At 40.0% G+C, this 24,361-nt stretch overlaps 2 protein-coding genes across 5 annotated transcripts in view; one reads left to right on the forward strand and one right to left on the reverse strand.

The window, feature by feature from the left end:
- The window catches only part of SUGCT (succinyl-CoA:glutarate-CoA transferase), a 768,109-nt gene extending 747,206 nt beyond the window's left edge, over positions 1–20,903 (reverse strand). For 2 of the 4 annotated variants that reach the window (XM_055590750.1, XM_055590751.1), the window contains exons 1-4: positions 20,622–20,903; positions 6,125–6,176; positions 5,407–5,480; positions 91–176 (exon numbers count right to left, since the gene is read on the reverse strand). In XM_055590750.1, the coding sequence (XP_055446725.1) occupies positions 91–176; positions 5,407–5,480; positions 6,125–6,176; positions 20,622–20,721 (312 nt within the window). In that variant the 5' untranslated portion in view covers positions 20,722–20,903. Of the gene's footprint in view, positions 1–90; positions 177–5,406; positions 5,481–6,124; positions 6,177–20,540 lie in introns of all 4 variants that reach the window. The other 2 variants (XM_055590749.1, XM_055590752.1) reach the window with 1 other exon arrangement.
- Positions 20,904–21,054: 151 nt separating this feature from the next.
- Positions 21,055–22,991, forward strand: MPLKIP (M-phase specific PLK1 interacting protein). Its single transcript, XM_055590753.1, has 2 exons — positions 21,055–21,538; positions 22,484–22,991. The coding sequence occupies exons 1-2, from the start codon at positions 21,200–21,202 to the stop codon at positions 22,682–22,684; spliced, it is 540 nt and encodes a 179-aa protein (XP_055446728.1). The 5' UTR covers positions 21,055–21,199; the 3' UTR covers positions 22,685–22,991.
- Positions 22,992–24,361: the final 1,370 nt, after the last annotated feature.

Here is a 24,361-nt window from a genome sequence, read left to right on the forward strand (position 1 = left end):
GGTAGAAATAAATGAGCCACAATGCTATCAAAAGTTTTGTTACTACAAGAGGATTATAGAAAGAAAGCAAAAAGGGGGTAATATTCTTACTTTTTTATTTCGGTTAACACTGAGAAAATAAGTACTTTCTGTCCCCACAAAAGGTGGACCCCAAGTTCGTGTATCATCACCAGCTCCTGAAAATAACAGCATGAGCTATTTTAACCTTGGAACATCACGAGACATTTCAAACCAACAAATTTACTCATTGATGTGTTCACAGATGACTACGAAGATCAGCTTAGTTCAGTGGAATTCGCAATCTAAAGGAGCCATGGGAGCTTGTTAGAACTGCCCAAATTCTTTCCCTGTTCATGTAAATCACTAAATACTCCCATAACTTCTTTCACTAAAACCCAACCCTGAAAGTAAAAATCCAGAACAGAATATCCAAATGCCTTAAGATACATAAACAGCAAGTTTGAGGGGAAAAAATTACTCTCCTTGTTTGATTCAACAAACAAGTCAGCTCTTTCAGTGTTTTTGGCATTAAATGTGCAAACAAAGTGTTAGGTCTGTAAAGGATTTTTGTTATACATAATTTAAATCAGAAAAATGATAAGTAAGTCTTTATAAAGTGGTATTTGAGGCTAGGTATAAAATAATGATAAATAAATCTATTTTTTAAAATCCTGCAGTAATAAATCAGAAAAAGCAAAATAAGCAACTGAGTAGCAAATATAAATAATTTAAAATACTAGCTTAGAATAAAATTTCAAGGTCTTGCTTCACAGTAAAATGTTTAAAACCATCAAAATTAGGGTATTTTCTTTGAGACATCTATGTCAAATGACCTGAAAAGTACTTGTGTTTGATTCAAAGACAACACTATAGAGTTACAGAAAAAAGTTTTCTTTGCACAAAAAGCAAACAATGTAGATGGAACAGAGAAGGTGAATTAACAATTAATAGGCACAAATTAGTATCACTTAAATTAAAAATGTATAAGTTCAATTAAATATAGATAATTAGAAACTCATCACTACCTAAGTATTACTAGCCCCTCCAATAAGAGATCATTTGTGAGTATGGGCTAAAGTTTAAATTCTAATCTCATTTAAATGATATAGTTAATTTATTAGGCCATTAAACTTTACCCACTGAAACTGATAAAGAAAAACAGACACAGCCTTTTAGAAAACAAAACAGATGCTAAACAATAGACTCCTTGATTTAAGAAGAAAAACAAAAAGGAAAAAAACCTCACAAGAGAAGGGGAGAGAACAAGAGGAGATAAGAAGCATTAGTTCTAACTGGGGATGAACTGGAAACAACACAAAGCAATAAATGCTAAGTATCAAACTGAACACATGTTCAAAACATCAGGGGAAAAAACAAAGTGCAAGAGTCCACAAAAACAACCTCCCAGTAATAGACCAGTTAGAGTCTTCATGGAAAATGTATGTGTGAATATGAATCTCCAAGACCAGCCAGGACCTCCCAGAGTCAGGAGACAGTCCAGCCACTTCTATTTTTCTGAACGTCTCAATACATTAAAAAAAAATTTTTTTTAAGGAAGCAACATCAAGATAAGGTTTATATTAGCTTATTTTAAATGATCACATTCATCTCTCGGGTGGAGATAATGTCAGAAATCTAAATTGGAGGCCCACATGGCTTTCCTGGGGGGCTTCCCCAGTGGCTCATGGGTTAAAAAAATCTGCCTGCAATGGAGGAGATGCAGGTTTGATCCCTAGGTCAGGAAGATACCCTGTAGGAAGGCACAGCAACCCACTCCAGTATTTCTGTCTGGACAATCTCATGGATAGAGTCTGGCAGTCTGTATAGTCCATGGGGTTGCACAGAGTCAAACACAACTGAAGAATCAAGCATGCACACACACATGGTTTCCCTACCAGACCTGTCCCTAGTGTATGCTGTTGGTGGTGGTGGTGGTGGTGGTGTTTAGTTGCTAAGTCTTATCCAACTCTTTTGCAAGCCCATGGACTGCAGCCCATCAGGATCCTCTGTTCATGGGATTTCCCAGGCAAGAATACTGAAGTAAGTTACCATTTCCTTCTACAGGGGATCTTCCCAACCCAGGGATCAAACCCACATCTCCTGCATGTGGTAGACTCTTTACCACTGAGACACCAGGAAAGCCCATCCCTAGTATATAATCTCTAGTATATAAACCAGGGTTTAAGAGAAGCAGAAAGGGAGTGCTAATGGCACATGAAAGGTTAAAGGTCACAAGCTTGTAAAACTAGCAATTTGAGAAACATGTTTTATTTGACCACACACTATTTAAAGTTTTTAACTATCTGCCATGATTTCAAAATCCAGAAGCAGTAGATAAAAATTCAGACTACTTTTTTTAAATGATATTTCAAAATATTCATTCATTCAGAAAAGATTTATTGGGTGCCTACTAGGTCACAAGCACCACTCTCTGCAGAGCAGACACAGCAGTAAATAAAGACAACTTTGAAGTAACAGCAGCATCATTTGATGCCCAGCCCACTTCATTCATTTAGGTTACCTGCCTGGCCCTGTCGGCACACAGTTTACACTCACCAACAAACTCGAAAAAAAGAAGAAAAAAATATACTTAAGCTTGATATGTTCTTTGATTAGTCAAGTAAGAATAATCTAAGTCCCAAGTCAGAAAACTACAGCCAAATTTAATTCAAAAACTAGAGAAAGTGGAAGTGTGAAAGTGCTAGTTGCTCAGTCGTGTCCGACTCTTTGTGACCCCATGGACTGTAGCCTGCCTGGTTCCTCTGTCCATGGAATTCTCCATGCAAGAACACTGGAGTGGGTGGCCATTCCCTCATCCAGGGGATCTTCCCAACTCAGGGATCGAACCCAGATCTGCACTGCAGGCAGATTCTTTACTGTCTAAGCCACCAACCAAATTTAATTTAAGAACTGGAGAAGTGGACACTAAAAAAGACTAACTCTCTACTAAAATTTGAAAATACTGCAAATCACTTTACCCTCATGTCTGTTGAATAATTATCTCAGAAAAACAAAATATATGAACATTAAAATGTGCTGAGCAGAAGGGTTAAAGGAAAGAGAGAAATTAGTTAGGAAAAGAGCAATGAACACCTGCTAGGAAAAAAGTTTGATGCCTAGTGTGTAGCTATGGGACTTAATAAAGTTCTAAATAAGGAAAGGGTCCCCCAGGGTGGAAAGGGAAAAAATAACAAAGGAGAAACAGGTCTAAGCAAATAGGGAAGAGTGATTCCTAAAATTAATAAAAATACAGTCATTCCTTCATTATCCTCGAGGGTTCCAGCACCAACGAGGACTCCAAAATTGGTGGATGCTCAAGTCCTACAACTGGCCCTCTATACCCACAGGTACAGTACCCCCAATTCTACCAAACACAGATCATTAAAGTTCACAAGTCCACAGACTCAACCAACAAGACACAAAGGGCCAACTGTACAAATATTTAACCTAGAGACCAAGGGAAGTAGCAAGAGAAATTAGATTGACTATTCTACCTGTAAATGGAAGACCCCATGGCTGAAATTAGAAAGTATGTGACATTGAAACTGGACAGCAATGTGGTAATTAGAAGTTTTGTGGTAACTGTTAAACAAAGAAAGAAAAAAACATGTTCAGCTAGAAAGTGAACATTATTCAGCATGTATCCAGCAATGACCAAAAGCAATAAATATCACAGACTGGATAAACGAAGCACTATTTCTGGAAAGCAGGATTTACCAGGCTCTTCTATCACCTGGAGCCTGACAAAGACAGGGTCAGAAAAATGTAATATAAAATATGTAATATTCCTCATGCTGATCACAGAATCTTCTGCTAACTGCTTGGGCCTCCTAAGAAGATTTAGCAGAAAGTTGAATCTTCCAGATCAGGTATTCAACTTTATAACGTTTAATCACTTACAGTGAATTCATATGTTGATGTAATTGCAATCTAGTCTCTTATGGGTCTAATAGAAACATGCACACTATTCAAGAAGGCTGGACCATTTTCATTGATTTGGGAATTCTGTTCCAAATCCATAAGCATCAAAAAAAAATTTTTTTTTTTTTGCCATGGTACATGGCGTATGGGATGTGGAATCTTAGTTCCTAGATCAGGGATCAAACCAGTGCCCCCTGCAGTAGAAGCACAGAATCCTGACTATCAGACCACCAGGGAAGTCCCAGCATGAGATCTTGAAAGATAAATAATAACACTGATTTTTGAAACCTTCCAAAACAAGCTGTTTATGAGACGATGCAAAGAACGTGGACTCCTGGTTTAAGTGCTTATTAGAGAGAAAGGGAACGTAATACGACACTTTTCTAAGTAGCTTCATCAACAGCAACATGCATTAAACATCAAAGAGTTGAGAAGGCACCAAATAAGAGTGAGAATTATGCACTCAGTATAGGTTTATTTGGTGGACAAAGGGAAGAGAAGAAAGGAAAGTTGTCAGATGAAAAACATAAAAGCAAAGAATTCACCTTAGCTTCAGTGTTGTTTCCTCAAAATATTTCAAAGTATGAAATGGGAAAATGTTTCTTTTATTAGAAATAGAAAATAATGACTTAGGTTGGGGTATTTGGGTTCCTTTTGGAAGGACTTTGATTCCTTTCCTTCCTCCTTCTTCTACAACCTATTTCTCCCCTCTTCCCTTCCCCTGGTCCCTGGCTCCCCTTCATCCCACAGTGAGGGAAAGTGGCCAGGCTCACTCTAACCTCCGTGTCAGCAGCAATTCCTGTGTGGGGCTCAAGAGGACCAGGATCAGAGATTAATGTCCCAACACTCCTTACTAGCTGTGTGACCGTGGACAAATCCCTTCATCTCTCTGGGTCTCTGTGTCCTTATTTATAATCTAGGAATAATAACAGGTGACAGGTTGTTGGAAAAATTGAATAAATTAATATAGGCAAAGTGCTTAGAACAGTGCCCGGCACTAAATGTCATTAGCATCGCTGTTATATTGCATGTCAGCTTACCAGTGTGCTTAGTCGCTCAGTCGTGTCCAACTCTTTGTGACCCCATGTACTGTAACCCACCAGGCTCCTCTGTCCATGGGGATGCTCCAGGCAAGAATACTGGAGTGGGTTGCCATGCCCTCCTCCTGGGGATCTTTGCGACCCAGGGATCAAACCCAGGTCTCCCACATTGCAAACGGATTCTTAACCGTCTGAGCCAGCAGGGAAGCCCCGGTGTTTCTAATAGAGGCTTACAGAAACTGGCTTAGGGCTCAACCCTTGGCATGTAAAGAGTAGAAAGAGATCTAACTTTAGTATAGCTTCAGAGGAAAATAAAGAATGGAGAAGAAAAATAATCATTTCATTTCAATTCTTTCCTCGTCCCACATACAGGTACATGGATATTTAAAGAACTATTAAAAATATTTATTAGCTTGTTTCTATGTTTTAAAGAGAACAGTTTTACCTGGTCTTTCCACTTTTATAACTTCTGCTCCAAGATCTCCTAAATTCATAGTAGCAAAAGGTCCCGCCAGTACTCTACAATGTTAACAGTGATAAATAAATTCATTACCATCTTTAAGATTTTTATATTTATTTGTTTCTTAATGGTCCATCAACACAGACAAGCTCATATATATTAGTAAGAATTAAAACTGTTATAAAAGTGAATTGGCCATATGTATCAAGAGCTTTAAAAAGTATATTCCCTTTGATGCAATAATTCTACTTCCATAATTCTACCCTAAAGAAGAAACTGAAAGATTTTCTAAGGCCAAGATTTACGTACAAGGAGTCTACTTTATACTAGAAAAACACTGGGGGATGACTAAGTAATTATGTGACAACTATATAATAAAATATTATCATATATTTTTGTTGAATTTTGAATGACATGGGAAAAATAGCCGAAATATAACATAATGCGTAAAATGTGAATAAACCTATAATTTCAATATGGTTTCATTTTTTTAAAGTATACATAGATACGCAGATTAGAAAGAAATGTATAAATATTATGTGAATTGTCCTTAGAATAATGAAATTATAGGAAATTTCCTTGATTTGTCTTTCCAAAATTTCAATGATAAGCTTACAAGCACCTTCTTATAATCCAAGAAACAAATGCTTTTTTAGAGAAGGGGAAAACTCAATCACCAAAACATAGATAAATCAATACACACCTCGTTAGATCCAGAATCTTTACACCCTCCAATGGCTTCACATTGTCAGTATCTGGCAAAACAGAGAAAATACTTGAAGATAATTGATTACTAATTTTAGGAAGGAATAATGCATAATTTGGCTACCTGATGCAAAGAGCTGACTCATTTGAAAAGACCCTGATGCTGGGAAAGATTGAGGGCAGGAGAAGGGAATGACAGAGGATGAGATGATTGGATGGCATCACTGATTCAATGGACATGAGTTTGGGTGGGCTCCAAGAGTTGGTGTTGGACAGGAAGGCCTGGCGTGCTCCAGCTCATGGGGTCACAAAGGGTCAGACACGACTGAGTGACTGAACTGAACTGAATGCAGAATTCTTCATATTCTGAAAGTACTCTCTATTACTACCAAATAAATAAATAAATTTTCCTTCAGATTACTAAAGGGAACTGTGTATAACACAGAACCCTTGACCAATCCAATTTATCAATCTGTAAAAATTTTAAAGCCTCTAACACCAGATTATTCCCCATTTAATAAAGTCCAAAGCTACATGTAAAATCGTTTGCCTAATGAAAAATAAAAAGTTGGAGGAGAGAGGGTCACAGAGGCTGAGCACAGGATTTTTAGGACACTGAAAATACTCTGTATGATACCATAATGATGGATACATGCCATTACACATTTTCCAAACTCAAATAGAACTTTCCATCACCTGAAAGTTTCCACCTGCCCTTTGCAAACTACCTTTCCCTCCATTCCCAACCTCAGGCAACCACTGATCTGCTTTCTGTCACTACAGTTTAATCAGCATTTTCTAAAATATTAACTAAAAGAATACAGCATATACCCTTTTTTGTCTGGCTTCTTCCATTCAGCATAATGATATTGAGACTCATCCATGTTGTTGAATTTGTATAAGTAATATTCTGTTCTATGGATATATGTTTTTCTTTATTGTTTCTAACCTACTGAGTAGACTTGTTTTAGGTTCCAGGGGATCAAGCTGCTATGAACATTCATGTACAAGTCTTTGTTGGACATGTTTTCCTTTGAGTAAATACCTAGTGGAATGGCTGGGTAATATGGTAAGGTTATGCCTAACTTTCTAAGAAACTGCCAAACAGATTTCCAAAGTGACTGTACAATAGTACATATGAGTTCTAGAAGCTCCACATCCTTGAAACACTAAGTATTGTTAATCTTTTTTAAATTTATGTATTTGGCTGCATTGGGTCTCAGTTGCAGCACATGGGCTCTTCAACCTTCCTTGCAGCATGCAGGATCTAGTTTCCTGACCAGGAATCAAACTGGTCTCTTGCATTGGGACCTGAGTCTTAACCACTGGACTACCAGAGAAGTCCCTTGTTAATCTTTTTAATGTTAGCCATTCTAATGGGTATATGATGTTTCTCTGAGCATTTAATTTGCATTTCTTTGATGATTAATGCTATTCAAAATCTTTTCATGTAACAATAGGCCATTTATGTATCTTCTACTGTGAATTGTCTGTTTTTTTAATATTGAAGCAAAATATTCAAAACAATGCAAAAATCCACCAACATGTGAAATATTAAATAAGCACTGGCACATCCATATAAAAAAATACCATGCTGATGTTAAGAAAAAATGAGACAGATCTACATTCCCTGACATATAAAGTCGACCAAGATATATTCCTAAGTTAAAAAATAAATCAGGGACTTCCCTGGTGATCCAGTGGTTGAGAATTCACCTTGCAATGCAGGGGAACCAGGTTCAATTCCTGATCAGGGAACTAAGATCCCACATGCTGCAAAGCAACTATGCCACAACTAGAGACTTCCAGTGCCACAGCCAAATAAATAAATAATTTTAAAAATTCAAGCTGTAGAATAGAATGTGTAATATGAGCCTATGTTTGTAAACATACATAATAATATTAATAATAATGTTGGTACCTGGAACATTCATAATGTTCTACTCTTGGCTGTCTTGGGGTAAGAATTTATGGAACACTTTCACTAGCTAAGTTACTTATTTCTGTAATTTTGCTTAATTCTTAAATCAGGGGGAAAAAAGAAAAAGTGAAAACATGAAGAACAAATTGAGAGAGAAACAAGATATTTTAGAGAAAGTAAAACATAGAAAAAGATCTTAAATATGAGAAGATATTTTGATATCATCAGGAATGAACTGACAAGCAATTATTGTCCATAAGACTCCAAAAATATGAGTCTTCTGTACTCATCTCTTTGGGAGCCCCTGTTTTATTTCAAATGATACAGGAAATATATTTAGAGATCTCTTCAATTCATAAATCTCTTCTCATCATAAATCTATAAAGAGAAGTCTATATTTCACTACCAATGTCAATTCACAACCGTAATAAATTAGTAAAATTTTATTTAATGATGCAAAAACTTTTAAATGAATTCATTTAACATCAGCCAATAGCATTTTACTTTTATGATCTGCGAAGATAACCAAAAAGGACTTCTAAAGCATATTTAAAGTGAGAGTGAAGTCGCTCAGTCGTGTCCGACACTTTGCGACCCCATGGACTGCAGCCTACCAGGCTCCTCCATCCATGGAATTTTCTAGGTAAGAGTACTAGAATGGGTTGCCATTTCCTTCTCCAGGGGATCTTCCCGACCCGGGAATCGAACCCAGGTCTCCCACATTGCCGGCAGACGCTTTACCGTCTGAGCCACCAGGGAATCCCCTAAAGCATATTTAAGTCATAATCAATTAATGAGTTTTAAACAGTTAAGAGCATAAACCTTAGAGACTGAATTTAATTCTCTGCTTCACTATTTACTATCCTAGTGACCTTGACCAAGGTAAACATTTCTCTGTTTCAATTTCCTCATTGAAACACCTACATCATAGAGTTTGCAAAGATGAAGTGAAATTTTATATGTGGGCCTCCCAGTGGTATCAGTGGTGAAGAACCCGCCTGCCAATGCAGGAGACACAAGAGACTTGGGTTTGATATCTGGGTTGAGAAGATCTTCTGGAGGAGGGCATGGCAACCTTCCGGTATTCTTGCCTGGAGAATCTCGTGGACAGAAGGGCCTGGCAGGCTATAGTCCATGGGGGTGCAGAATCAGATATGACTGAACCGACTTAGCACACAGGCACACACAAAGTACACTTCCTGCTGCTGCTGCTGCTAAGTCGCTTCAGTCTCTGTGCGACCCCATTGACGGCAGCCCACCAGGCTCCTCTGTCCCTGGGATTCTCCAGGCAAGAATACTGGAGTGGGTTGCCATTTCCTTCTTGTGGCACATAGTAAATGCTCACTAATATTAACAATTGTTGTTATCATCATCATCACCAATGTAATATACAGTCCCAATACCTATTAAAGTAAATAATCCAGATTTGAGAGAAATCACATGACTCATGATTAAGGAACAGAAAATAATATTATTCTCAATATTCTATACTTTAAAAAGATATCTACAGCCATATTTTGCCTCCTTATGAAAGACCAGAATAGACTGATTTCCCAGTGAAAAACAGTTGAAAAGAGCATCCTTTACAATGTAATTTGTTGAGATATAGTGAGCAGCTTGTATATCACTCTATCTTATTTGGCCTCTAGGATGGAAAGCTATTATGTTGATATAGCTGAGTAACCATGCAAAGAAATATAATTATAATGAAGCTGCCATCAAATTTATGCTTGCCAGAGTTGCTTCTAGGACTCCTCTGGTATTTGGCCCTAGGTTTCCATGACACAAATAAATTTGAACACCAGTGCGGATATAATTGACAGATGCCCACACAAGTGGCTCATTTGTGTGGCAGCAACCATGACATCCCTCTCCCACTGTACTAGCCAACTACTGAGACAGTAAACAAAAAAGTCAAGTCCTAAAACAAACTGATCGAATATCACTATCAAATACAACATGTGATATACATTAGAAGGCTTTCTTGATTTGATATTTTTACAGAGAACTTAATTACCAGAACTTAGGAGTGAGCCAGTAGATGGATATCTCTTCCAAGCTTTATTTAGAAAAGTTAGCAGGATATTTTCTTTCTAGCACAGGTTGAGTCTTGAAGGAATTCTCTGTTCCTAATAGTATAATTTGGCAGGAAATTTTAGGGGTTCAGAGTACTTGGAAAATCAGAATCCACTGGAAAACATTCCAGGGAAACTAAAATTTTTGAGTTGTAAAAAGATAGTGTGGAAGTGACACTCAAGTTATGAGGCATTTAGAGACAATTCGGTTCAGTGGCAAAGTCTACACCTGCAGTGCAGGAGCCGCAGGAGACATGGGTTCGATTCCTGGGTTGGGAAGACTCCCTGGAAGAGGAAATGGCAACCCACTCCAGTATTTTTGCTTGGAAAATCCTATGGACAGAGGAGCCTGGCAGGCTACCGTCCATGGGGCCACAAAGAGTCAGACAAAACTAAGTGACTAAGCACACAGAAAACAATAGAAAGATGGATCATAACGTATCATCATTTATAATTCATGCTTCATTGACACTCAGTTTCTTCAGAACTGCCCTTCCCTTGCAAGGACTTGGCTATTACTGTGGGATTTGCAATCAAAGAGGTTTTAAAATGGCTGGATGCTACTATTTTAATGAAAACTTGAAGAAAAAATGCAAAAAGACTAGAAATAAAGGGCTACCAAATGATAAGTAAAGCATTACACAACCAAAGTACCAATGGGTGCTAATCCCTAATCCCTCTGCTCTTCTCACTTCCCAGTTTCTCTTGCAATTAGATTGGGGCCAAATGCTTGGGGTCTGGCCAATCACACATAAACGGAAGCAATGTAAAGTTAAAGCCAGCCCTAATCCTTAAAAACATCCCATTAGGTCCTCCAGGCTTCTATGGTCCTACCGCAGTGACTGTGGGCTAATTTGTACCACAGCCCCATCTAGCCTTTCCTGACCAATGAAGAAACGAGGCACGGGCGGAAGAAGAATGGTAGTCTCTAAGCGAATGTAAGCATCCAAGCCAACCAGCTAGAAGTCCATTTCAGGGGTAGGTTGCTTCACTGCTAGCAGCAGTCATCAAACGGAGATACGTTAAGACTTTCGTAAGAAATCAATGAATCATTTTAAAGAAATCAATTTCCAAAATTTCCAAACCAATTTCTTAAGCTTCCATACATATTTTTCCCCAAAGTGATCAAATAAGACCTACAAATAAGCCTTCTTTCATGACAAGGCTTCTCACACTGGGTAAAAGGAAAGCATATTCCTCACACATTACAGATCTTACCCTCACCTTAGTTCTTACTATAAAATTTATTTGTGATAAACAAATTTTTTCATATGAACTTAACATATGCAATGCGTTGCTAATCAAAAGTCATTTAGGAGAAAGACCACTAGTATAGACTGGAACATTGAAGGGTAGAAAACAGTACCAACTTAGAGACTTTATAAGTAATCAATTTATAGTTATAGGATTCACAACCAAAAGTCAGGAAGCCAGAGAAAAAAGCTTCAGGGTCGAGGCCTCTTTAATGGGCCTGAAGAGAATAACTCAGGGATAACAAGTGGCTGAACCAGGAACTCGTGGAGCAAATGACAGTTGTAAACTACAGAATATGAATGCCCACAAACCCATGAGACTCCTGAAACTTCACCATGTAGGTGATGTGGCTTTCTTCCGGAAGACTGACCAAAGGGAAGACCTTCGTGCGAATCAGGGAAAGTCATCCATTCCAGGGGACAACCAGCAAAACACCATCATAGGTACTTGAAGGGCATTCTAATTATCACAGAAAAGAAGAAAACATGCATGTGCGAGATGTGGGAGGGTGGGAGCCGGGGGCAGTGTTAGATGGTGAATGTGATGAGCCTATTTTGAACACAAAAAGGGAACGGAACCCTATTTTACAGACCAACTGCAAATAAAACAGGAGGAACAGATGGAAAGGGAAGGGACAGCCTGGGAGAAGTGAGTAGACCGATACATATGTCAGAAAAAAATGTTTATGATTTGATTTGTTTTCAACAGCTTCCAATAGGTCATTCTGAAGAGCAGGAGATGTCTAGAACTTAGGATACTTTCTGTGAAGTGCTATGGAACCCTCTCAGGGATGTCTCTTTAAGTAGTAAAGATAAAAATTATTCTCTACGCCTTTTAGAGGTTGGGGGGGGGGGTTCAGATCAGATCAAATCAGTCGCTCAGTCATGTCTGACTCTTTGCGACCCCATGAATTGCAGCACACCAGGCCTCCCTGTCCATCACCAACTCCCGGCGTTAATGAGACTCATGTCCATCGAGTAGGTGATGCCATCCAGCCATCTCATCCTCTGTCATCCCCTTCTCCTCTTGCCCCCCAATCCCTCCCAGCATCAGAGTCTTTTCCAATGAGTCAACTCTTCGCATGAGGTGGCCAAAGTACTGGAGTTTCAGCTTTAGCATCATTCCCTCCAAAGAAATCCCAGGGCTGATCTCCTTCAGAATGGACTGGTTAGATCTCCTTGCAGTCCAAGGGACTCTCAAGAGTCTTCTCCAACACCACAGTTCAAAAGCATCAATTCTTCAGTGCTCAGCCTTCTTCACAGTCCAACTCTCACATCCATACAAGACCACAGAAAAACCATAGCCTTGACTAGACGGACCGTTGTTGGCAAAGTAATGTCTCTGCTTTTGAATAGGCTATCTAGGTTGGTCATAACTTTCCTTCCAAGGAGTAAGCGTCTTTTAATTTCATGGCTGCAGTTACCATCTGCAGTGATTTTGGAGCCCAAAAAAATAAAGTCTGACAGTGTTTCCACTGTTTCCCCATCTATTTCCCATGAAGTAATGGGACCGGATGCCATGATCTTCGTTTTCTGAATGTTGAGCTTTAAGCCAACTTTTTCACTCTCCACTTTCACCTTCATCAAGAGGCTTTTTAGTTCCTGTTCAGTTTCTGCCATAAGGGTGGTATCATCTGCATATCTGAGGTTATTGATATTTCTCCCACCAATCTTGATCCCAGCTTGTGTTTCTTCCAGTCCAGCGTTTCTCATGATGTACTCTGCATAGACGTTAAATAAACAGGGTGACAATATACAGCCTTGACAAACTCCTTTTCCTATTTGGAACCAGTCTGTTGCTCCATGTCCAGTTCTAACTGTTGCTTCCTGACCTGCATACAAATTTCTCAAGAGGCAGATCAGGTGGTCTGGTATTCCCATCTCTTTCAGAATTTTCCACAGTTTATTGTGATCCACACAGTCAAAGGCTTTGGCATAGTCAATAAAGCAGAAATAGATGTTTTTCTGGAACTCTCTTGTTTTTTCCATGACCCAGCGGATGTTGGCAATTTGATCTCTGGTTCCTCTGCCTTTTCTAAAACCAGCTTGAACATCAGGAAGTTCACGGTTCACATATTGCTGAAGCCTGGCTTGGAGAATTTTAAGCATTACTTTACTAGCGTGTGAGATGAGTGCAATTGTGCGGTAGTTTGAGCATTCTTTGGCATTGCCTTTCTTTGGGACTGGAATGAAAACTGACCTTTTCCAGTCCTGTGGCCACTGCTGAGTTTTCCAAATTTGCTGGCATATTGAGTGCAGCACTTTCACAGCATCATCTTTCAGGATTTGGAATAGCTCAACTGGAATTCTATCACCTCCACTAGCTTTGTTCATAGTGATGCTTTCTAAGGCCCACTTGACTTCACATTCCAGGATGTCTGGCTCTAGGTCAGTGATCACACCATCGTGATTATCTGGATCGTGAAGATCGTTTTTGTACAGTTCTTCTGTGTATTCTTGCCATCTCTTCTTAATATCTTCTGCTTCTGTTAGGTCCATACCATTTCTGTCCTTTATCAAGCCCATCTTTGCATGAAATATTCCTTTGGTATCTCTGATTTTCTTGAAGAGATCTCTAGTCTTTCCCATTCTGTTGTTTTCCTCTATTTCTTTGCATTGATCGCTGAAGAAGGCTTTCTTATCTCTTCTTGCTATTCTTTGGAACACTGCATTCAGATGTTTATACCTTTTCTCTTCTCCTTTGCTTTTCGCTTCTCTTCTTTTCACAGCCACTTGTAAGGCGCTTTGTCCACAGCCTTTTCTAACTCAATGAAACTAAGCCATGCCCGTGGGGCAACCCAAGATGGGCGGGTCATGGTGGATAGATCTGACAGAATGTGGTCCACTGGAGAAGGGAATGGCAAACCACTTCAGTATTCTTGCCTTGTGAACCCCATGAACAGTATGAAAAGGCAAAATTATAGGATACTGAATGAGAAACTCCCCAAGTCAGTAGGTGCCCAATATGCCACTGGAGATCAGTGGAGAAATAACTCCAGAAAGAATGAAGGGATGAAGCCAAAGCAAAAAGAATACCCAGCTGTGGATGTGACTGGTGATAGAAGCAAGGTCTGATGCTGTAAAGAGCAATATTGCATAGGAACCTGGAATGTCAGGTCCATGAATCAAGGCAAATTGGAAGTGTCAAACAAGAGATGGCAAGAGTGAATGTCGACATTCTAGGAATCAGCGAACTGAAATGGACTGGAATGGGTGAATTTAACTCAGATGACCATTATATCTACTACTGCGGACAGGAATCCCTCAGAAGAAATGGAGTGGCCATTATGGTCAACAAAAGAGTCCGAATTGCAGTACTTGGATGCAATCTCAAAAACGACAGAATGATCTCTGTTCGTTTCCAAGGCAAACCATTCAATATCACAGTAATCCAAGTCTGTGCCCCAACCAGTAACACTGAAGAAGCTGAAGTTGAATGGTTCTATGAAGACCTACAAGACCTTTTAGAACTAACACCCAAAAAAGATGTCCTTTTCATGACAGGGGACTGGAATGCAAAAGTAGGAAGTCAAGAAACACCTGGCGTAACAGGTAAATTTGGCCTTGGAATACGGAATGAAGCAGGGCAAAGACTAATAGAGTTTTGCCAAGAAAATGCACTGGTCATAACAAACACCCTCTTCCAACAACACAAGAAAAGACTCTATACGTGGACATCACCAGATGGTCAACACCAAAATCAGATTGATTATATTCTTTGCAGCTAAAGATGGAGAAGCTCTATACAGTCAGCAAAAACAAGACCAGGAGCTGACTGTGGCTCAGACCATGAACTCCTTATTGCCAAATTCAGACTTAAATTGAAGAAAGTAGGGAAAACCACTAGACCATTCAGGTATGACCTAAATCAAATCCCTTATGATTATACAGTGGAAGTGAGAAATAGATTTAAGGGCCTAGATCTGATAGGTAAGAGTGCCTGATGAACTATGGAATGAGGTTCGTGACATTGTACAGGAGACAGGGATCAAGACCATCCCCATGGGATGGAAAAAATGGAAATTGGGGGGGTTAAGAAGGCACAATGAGGAGCATGTTTCCAAGCACAGAGGCAGGTCTTAAGGTGGCCTAGCTATGTTCATGTTGTAAATTCATTCAAACTTTTCATACATACTATCAAACTGTCCACCAGAAAAGCAGCACTAATATATACCAGCATCAGCCGTGGAAAACAATGTTCTCCACTAGCTCCCATAACCCACAATGGCTTAGTTTTGGGAGCATTTTGTTTACTTGTTTGTTGTAAATTCAACAGTTAAAAATTTGCACATTACTACCATTTTAATTTTCATTTACTTAGTGACAAGAAATTACACTGCTTTTCATGCTTTCTCTTTTTTTTATATCTTGTCCTGTAAAAATGTATTCTTCTTGTTGGCCCATATGTCTACAGGCACATTTATCTTTTCTTTATTGATCTGTATGGATTCTTCGTGTAGTAAGAATATTAACCTTTTATGAGTACAAAACACAAAGATACAAATTCTAGTGACATTAAAATTTTATTCACTCATTTTAAAACAAAAAATTGTATCTGGAAAAGAATAATTACATTCTTTAACATTTTTCTTCATGTCAAAGTATTCTGTCAATAATTTTATTATATTCAGTAAAAATTTTTATAAGTGACTTAATGCATTAACACGTATTACACATGGGTGAAGAATATTAATCAAAAAGAAATACACATGTATAAAACATTTCACCTGTGCTTGACTACTATGGACAATGGAAACATGCTTAGAACTGAAAAGAAGATCATTAAAAGTAGTTTGGCTCTCAGAGACAAGAACAAGCTGCTTCCAACACCTGCTTAATCAATGAGAACATTACATTAGTGATAGTTAAGTGATCTACTGTGTTCAATGCAGACCTCATCCTATTAATGAATGAGCTAATCATATCCTAGAGATGCATTTACTTTTCTACTCTTGACAGTCTTTAACATGCAACAGCTAAACAGCTAACAAGAGAAGAGGAAAACAAAGATAATCTGAAAGGCCTCAGGGAATACTATGGTAGCTTATGCTCTAAGTATATCACAGTAGCTCCACCCCATCCCCCATCCATGGGTTCCTCAACTACAGATTCAACCAATGGTGGATTGAAAATATTGGGGAGAAAAAAATTCCCAAGAGCAAAGCTTGAATATGCCTCCCACAACTATTTACAGAGCAGTTACATTGTATTTACAACTATTTACATATTATTTACATTGTATTCGGTATTATAAAGTACACACAGAACACGTGGTTATATGCAAATACCAAACCATTTTATATAGTAAGGAACTTGAGCATCCTTGGATTTTGGTATCCAAGGTGGGGGGAATCCTGGAATCAATCCTCTGCAGATCCCGAGAGATACCAGAACAAACATTTCCAGGACTAGCTTCAGGAGCACATATACTAAAATTGGAACAAACATTTCTAACATAGAAACTATTAAATACACTCTCCTGTCCTAAGAAGTGCTTTCATTAAAAATACATGGTCTTTAATACCCATACTTATACAAAACCATGGTTTCTGAAGCAGAGATCAGAGTTATTATTTCTTACATCAAGAAATGCACCATTTTCTCCCCAAATAATAAGTTTCAGGAGTCACAATGAGAGCTGGTGGACTTCACCTGCACATACAAGGACTGAACCCGAGGAAAGGTCCCCCAAATTATAAACCAATCAGTTTGTATGGAACAGCTGCTCGCACTGCACCTTCCCGCAAAAAAAACAGAGACAGCTAATGGCCCTAAAATAAGCAAATTCTCCTCAGGAAGAAAGGGGGATGGTCCCTGGGCTCTGACTCTCTGGAATGTAAATAAATGTCTCCAGGGGGAAAGATAAACTTCACTGGGTTAACAATCTCAATCTTGGGAAAGTATCCAAGGCTCTGAGTTTTATACCCCTATGAAATATAAACATAAATTTCCTGGAAGCTCTCTAACAAACATTTCAGTCATCTTTTAACTTCCAAGGCTTGCCCTTTAACCCAAGTTCTAGTTTTCTTAGCGTAGAAAGCCCTGACCATGCAGAAACATGAAAATATTCACTCCTTGGTAATAAGTAGTTAAAAACTAACCAAAGTATTTACGTTTTCAGCACTCATTAATACCTGATGCCTACCAAACATATTGGGTTTCAAATCCTTTCTGGAGAGCCCTAGAAATTCCTCAGAGGTGCCCAGAAGTATCTTTTCAAGGAGGCAGATAAAGGAGGAGACAGAGTGAGCAGCTCTGGGAATCCCAATTCCTCCTTCAGACACAAAGCCATATGCTCTCAAAAAGGCTCTACCAAAAAAAAAAAAATTGTTTTTAATCTACTGAAAAAAAGAAACACTAAAAAAACCTTTGGTAACCCCAATAAAGATTCTCTGTCTTACAGAAGGAGAAGGCAATGGCAACCCACTCCAGTCTTATAGAAACAGACAAGTTCCCATTTTCACTTACACTTAAATTTACACTTAAATCTGTGATACTCTTACTTGCATTAATGTAAAATGTGTAAAACATGCATCATCAGAAAGTTAGCCAATTATTTTGGGGATCCCCATATACTTCATAGGTACTGAGAAAGTTCCTTAACGCTTTGCTTGTTGATGTCCTCTGAGTACAATGTCACTTGAAGACATCACCTAGCCATTAATAGTGTCTTCAATAAATGCACTATCCTATTTGGGATCCTGTTTTCTAAAGGTGGTCCTCCCCAAACAGTTCTACAATTCTCTTTTTGTCAGAACAATACTCGTGTTACTCACACAAATGTTAAAGTGCCCTTTTCTCCTCACAGGATTCCGACTTCATTCATGGGGCAACCACCATACTCTCACATACATCATCCCACTTCACTTTTCTATTTCCAGGTCATACAACATAAAACTTCCTACATTTCTCTCCCCCCGAGCTCACCACCACATAAACAAATTGAAATATGCGTCTTGGGACCTCAGACCCATCAGCTCAGGCTGTCAGATTGCAATCCCCAGGTTAACACCTGTGAAGATTCTAGCTACATTTACAAATGTTCACAATTAAAGTTACATCTACTAATCTCTAAATATCTAAAAAAGATATGCCATGAAGTACATATTATGAAGCCATAAAGATATTAAGTTAAACACTTTGCCCTTTAAATTGATTGGTCAAAAATGATGTACCCTAAGGACAGGAGCCAACCAAAAATGTACAGATTAATACTGGTAAAGATATAAGACTGCTGTAATCCCCACCTTTTTAGGGACTCTTTAATACCCCCCACCCCCAGTGTCTATGCTGAGAGCTTTGTACTTTCCTCCTTTCTTATAAATCCTATTTGCTTGCTATCATGAGAGTCTGCGTGTTCATGGATTCCATTCTTCGACTCCGTGAACAAGAAGTTATATTCCCGTTTCAGTCACTTAATTTCTCTTGGACAATCTTTCTCATCTGTAAAAAGGCAAATTGCCTATACTCAGAAGTGATCCAAGTGGAATCTTCAGTTTTCGTACAATTAAGAATGTGCTCTCCCTCACTCCTCCTATATATTAATAGCTGAAAACATAACGGAGAGCACAATGTCATACATAATCTACTGGTCAAAAATTTCACACTTTATTTCTTGTTTCTAATACAAGTTCATATGTGTGGAAGATAACAAGATATCGCTACAGGGAAGAACATTCCAGAAGTACAAGCCAAGTAAAAAGACAACTTACAGTACTTCACTCAATTCAACAAATCATTTGCTAATTATTTAAATATTAACAAAGGTAATTTTGGTCCCTGCCACCCTCATTTCTCTGCGCCCTCCCACCAAGAGGTAAGACTGGTTGATGACATTAAAGGTCATTACAAGTGAGACTCACTAACCCACTCAGGTGGGTTATGATGTGACCCACTCATTCATTCAATAAATATCTGAGAGCCCAATTACCAGGCATTAAACTATGTCCAGGAAGGTGAATTTCTGGACAGGACAGTGTAAGAAAGAAGTCGCTCAGTCATGTCCGACTCTTTGCAACCCCATGGACTGTAGCCTACCAGGCTCCTCCGTCCATGGGATTTTCCCGGCAAGAGTACTGGAGTGGGTTGTTATTTCCTTCTCCACGGAGTCTTCCTGAGCCAGGGATCGAACCCGGGTCTCGGCATTGTAGGCAGATGCTTTACCATCTGAGCCACCAGGGAAGTCGCTAGGATAGAAGTATGTCTAAAGAGGGTACTCTGGGAGGATCCTCAGGCCTTAATTGCATCACAAAGCCTCAACGCGATTACCCTGCCTTGATTGATTCTACTTGCGTCTAAACGAGAAATCTGAAGAACCAAATTCTCTCAAAGAATAGCAAAAAAAAAAACTGTGTTTCTCCATTCATCAAGGATAGAAGCTGAGAAAACAACACATTATTCAGCTTGCCACATGCCACAGAATATGTCAAACGGACGGTGAGGAGTGGACGCTGCAAGAATGTTCATAGCTGAAAGGCACAGGTCCACGCTACCCATTAGGCTATGATTAAATGAGTCCTAAAATTCTCTAAGATTCTTTTTCCTACAAGCTGATTTCAAGGCTCACAGTAGACTTTCATTCCCAAATTCGAAGGGAGTCAAGATAGTTTCAGAAAACGGCAATAAATCCAAATTTCATCTTCTAAATAAAATTCTGAGCCAGGTCTTCGGTTCAAAGGTGTGTTTATACTTTGAGGTCATTTCTTGAATGATCACATTTTTCTTTATAACCAAAGGTCTGTGAAATGGCCATTATTTTAAGAGCTCTGGACAAATGTTCGTTTTGAAAATCAGGATCTCTGCTTCCTAACCACCCCCTTACCCGACTGCATTTAACAAGAACAAGGAAGGGAATAAAGTCCGGCATCTGCGAACAGTCTCACCCCCGAGTTATTTACAGACACAGTCTAAAATCCTTTCTGAAATGCAGCTGGTTGCAGGGGTGGGGGTAGGGGGTACATTTTTCAAGTTATTTAAACATGGGAGACGAGGAGGGATGAGTAAGGGAGAAAGGCGAGTCCGCCCGGTAGGACCGCGCGGGGGCCGGACCGGGACCCGGACGTCAGGCAGGGTGACCACCCGGCGATCGCGGAGCCAGGGCGCTGGGGAGACGCGAAAGGTCAGAGGGCGGGCGACGGGGTCAGCGGATACTACAGGAAAGCGCACCGCTCTGCTCAGATTGCCGCCTGAGTGGGAAGGCTGGGACTGGGGTCTCTTTCGCCACCTGGACCGAGTTTCGGAGGGTACCTGACTGCGGGCGGCCGGTCCACAGCCCCGTCCCGCCGCCCCGGCGGGAGAAAAGGCGGGTTCTCCGCAGAGCGGCGACCCTCGCCAGCGATGCCAGCATTGCGCGCCGCTCACAAATCCTGGCTCCCCAAGTGGAGAACTCCGCGCTCGCGCTGCCACTGGGGGCGCCCGCGGACAACTCAGCCCTCTCCCGGCACCAGGTGGGAGGGGCCGGGCTCGGCACGGCCGAGCTCTTCTAACCACCCACCCAGGTCTGGGCAGGCGTCTAGTCCGTGGCTCAGTCCCAACCAAAGCCCGCGAGACTTCAAAGGCCACTGCTGGGGCTTCCCCGGTGTTTGGCCTTTCCTTTATCCATTTTCCGCCTCCTTCCTTCACTTTAACTCAATCTATACCAATTCGATAACGTGCTTATCCTGCCGCCCTAGCGGAACCTTTGTGAGGCCGGAACCAATGTGCTATATAATGCTGGAGGACGGAGGAGTGTTTTGGTGAAGGACCGCCAAGTATAAGTGAAGGCTTGCTCGCGACAGTTCCGGCAGGAGATCGCGCCAGTGGGATCCTTGTCGTCGTCCGCTGAGATGCAGCGACAGAATTTTCGACCCCCGACTCCTCCTTACCCCGGCCCGGGTGTAGGAGGTTGGGGGAACGGGAGCAGCTTCCGGGGTACCCCGAGCGGAGGCGGACCGCGGCCGCCATCCCCGCGGGACGGGTACGGGAGTCCACACCACACGCCGCCGTACGGGCCCCGATCTAGGCCCTACGGGAGCGGCCTCTCTCCGCGACACGGCGGCAGCTTCCCTGGGGGCCGGTTCGGGTCTCCGTCCCCTGGCGGCTACCCTGGCAACTACTCCAAGTCCCCCGCGGGGTCCCAGCAGCAATTCGGCTACTCCCCAGGGCAGCAGCAGACCCACCCCCAGGTAATAATAGCCAGCGTTTGCCGAGCTCTTACTGTATGGCAGGCATGGTACTCCCTTTACGTGGATTATTTTGACTCCTCTATGAGGTGGGATACTGTTGTTAGCCCTGTGTTGCCGATGAATAAACTGAGGCTCAGAGAAGTGTAGCTTTCTTTGGAATGCTGTACAAAGTGGCAGAGCCCGACTTGTTTCTGGAGCCCTCCTGCCTTTTCACCAGTACCGTGCCGCTTGTGCACAGGAGGTTTCCTTAATTCCCTCTCCTTTGTCAGGGGCATGGCCTGTTGGTAGCAGTAGACTATGCCGAGTCCCCGCTCTCCGAGGGGGAAAAACAGCGAATGAATCCCTAGCCTAAAGCTCATCTCTCTAGAGTTATAGGCTAGTGCCATATCCCTACTGTTGGCACCTTTTTCTTTTCTTCTTCCACTTTTTTTTACCTTGGTTTTCCGAATACACTGGCTTCTGCTCCAAGTCTTTGTAGTGTTTCTAGGATTCTGTGGTTTACAACTTAAATGTGCTTAGTAGTTTTCCAACTTTATGCTAAACCAAAACACCTCTTTGAGTGTGGAGCTAATGAGATGGGAAGGTTTAGAAATTTTGAAGCTGTAGGGTAAAAGAAGTTTTAATTTGCCTCCAGAAAAAATAAGGAAATAACTGAGATAAAACTACGATTCTTATTTCATCATCAGTTTTTCATTTGGCAAAGTTAACACATTAGAAATCCAAAAGGATTTGAACTGACAGTGGGCATAAAATTATTAATAAGTATACCAAATTGGTTTACTTTTTTAAAACACTAGATTAAAAGAAGCATGGACTTTGAAATTGAACATAACTGGGTTCAAGACATAATTTTTAACTAGCAGTGTGACCCCCACTAGCCACTAAAGACGAAGTTCCACTCTTATCTCTGCTAAATGTCTTTAACTAATGATTTTTTTCCTAAAGGGTTCTCCAAGGACATCTACACCATTTGGATCAGGGCGTGGTAGAGAAAAGAGAATGTCTAATGAGTTGGAGAGTTATTTCAAGCCTTCAATGCTTGAAGACCCTTGGGCTGGCCTAGAACCAGTATCTGTAGTGGATATAAGCCAACAATACAGCAATACCCAAACATTCACAGGCAAAAAAGGAAGATACTTTTGTTAACATTTCTGAAATTCAACTGGACGCTTCATGTGTCAGGAACATCTTGGACAAAACTTTTACTTGTAATTAAATTGAAACCTAACATGGTGACTTTGGGTAATTAGTTGTGTGTTTCATCATATCAAGTATTTTTGGTATTACAGAAGACATCTGGTAGGATAATTTGCAATATTTGGCTCTCTGGAAGTGCCTACCACAATTTAGAAGATTAACATTTTCCAAATGCTTAACATTCTTGGTTATATAATGCACATTTGCCTTTTAATGTTTTTTCCAATGTTTTAAAATAAAGCAGTTTGTCTTTCTAGCTATATTGTGCTTTTGTCATATGCTAAAAAAGAATTATTAAAATAATGCTTTGTAATCACATAGTTAGAATTCATAAGAATATATTTTGGATACTGCTTTTGAAAATAGATAGACCATACTTTGTTCTGTAGACAGGTCTATATATTTGTTCATAGGGAAAAGGGGGTAAAGGAAGAGAATAAAAAAAATTTCTATTCATATTATAACCATTGTTCTGTGTCCATATTTTATGTAATGCTTTTGTAAAAATGCATTGAAACTTGGTAGAAAGTTAGAGAAACCCACTTACGCTTAAATTTAAAACTATTTCTAGCCTTTATACTCATTTTACTGAAAAAGGCAAGGATGGACCTATTTCTTGCATAGCTAGATTAAAGATCTCTGCATCTGAATTTCTCTACTCCATATCTCCCAGTATTGTGGAATTATTTTCTCTTGAGTCTAGGAAGATGGCTATCAGCAGTCTCAAATCACTTCCATTGTGAAGAGAATATTTCCCAACTCTCGTCAATCCCAGTGAAGACAGATTGGTCATGCTTGGTCTTTTTTTGTAGTCTTGATCCAATAACTATGATCAAGGCAGCGTAGCATAATAAATTTGAACATGTACCCATCCCTAGAATGAGGCAGAGTCCCATGATCTTAGACCCACTAGGCCTACCGGGACTAAAGAAAGGTTTTCCAAAGGATGGAATGCTGTGTACCTATGCCTATGGTAATGAGAAAAATATAAAGGGATTTTCATTTTCCCCAACTATTTAAACAGAACTAAGTCTTAGAACATTCAAGCTTTTTAGGTATTTTGGGGTCAATATAAGATGAAAGTATAGCTCATTAAAATTTTGTTTAAACATTCCCAGAAAGAAACTTCTAAAAGGGAAATGGTCACACCAGTTATTTGAGCCGTAACCAGTTCTATTTGTATGTTAGGTCTTTCACAAAGGCAAAACAGAAAATAAGGGAAGGATTTAGATTAATAAAAGCTTCATGAGACTCAGGACTACTACTGTTACTATATTCTAATACTATTACTATACTGAAAAATGTGGAATAGAGAAATTCAGAGGCAGGCTAGTTAGGTGAGTTATTTAACTTCTCTGTGCCTCAATTTTCTTACGTGTAAAATGAAAAAATTAACAGTACCCATGTCATAGAGGTGTTGTGTTTGAGGATTAAATGGGTTTATTATGTGTGAAAACTTAGGCCAGAGCCTGGCACATAGTAAGCACTCTAAATGGCAGCTGTTACTTTCTCACTCACCCCTATATCCTCAGCTCTGAGAATGATGCCTGGAAAATAGTAGGTGCTTAATAAATATTTGGCGAATGGATGCTGACATTCTGATTATAACTACTATATTGCTCTGCC

This window comes from Bubalus kerabau, chromosome 8 (genome assembly GCF_029407905.1).
Source record: "Bubalus kerabau isolate K-KA32 ecotype Philippines breed swamp buffalo chromosome 8, PCC_UOA_SB_1v2, whole genome shotgun sequence".
Taxonomy (NCBI): Eukaryota; Metazoa; Chordata; class Mammalia; order Artiodactyla; family Bovidae; genus Bubalus; species Bubalus kerabau.

What these genes read in the sequence shown, in the direction of transcription:
- MPLKIP (XM_055590753.1), top strand. Translation starts at nt 21,200, where the DNA reads ATGCAGCGACAGAATTTTCGACCCCCGACTCCTCCTTACCCCGGCCCG. An exon ending in AGCAGCAGACCCACCCCCAG is followed by an intron (nt 21,539 to 22,483) that starts GTAATAATAGCC and finishes TTTTTCCTAAAG; the next exon opens with GGTTCTCCAAGGACATCTAC.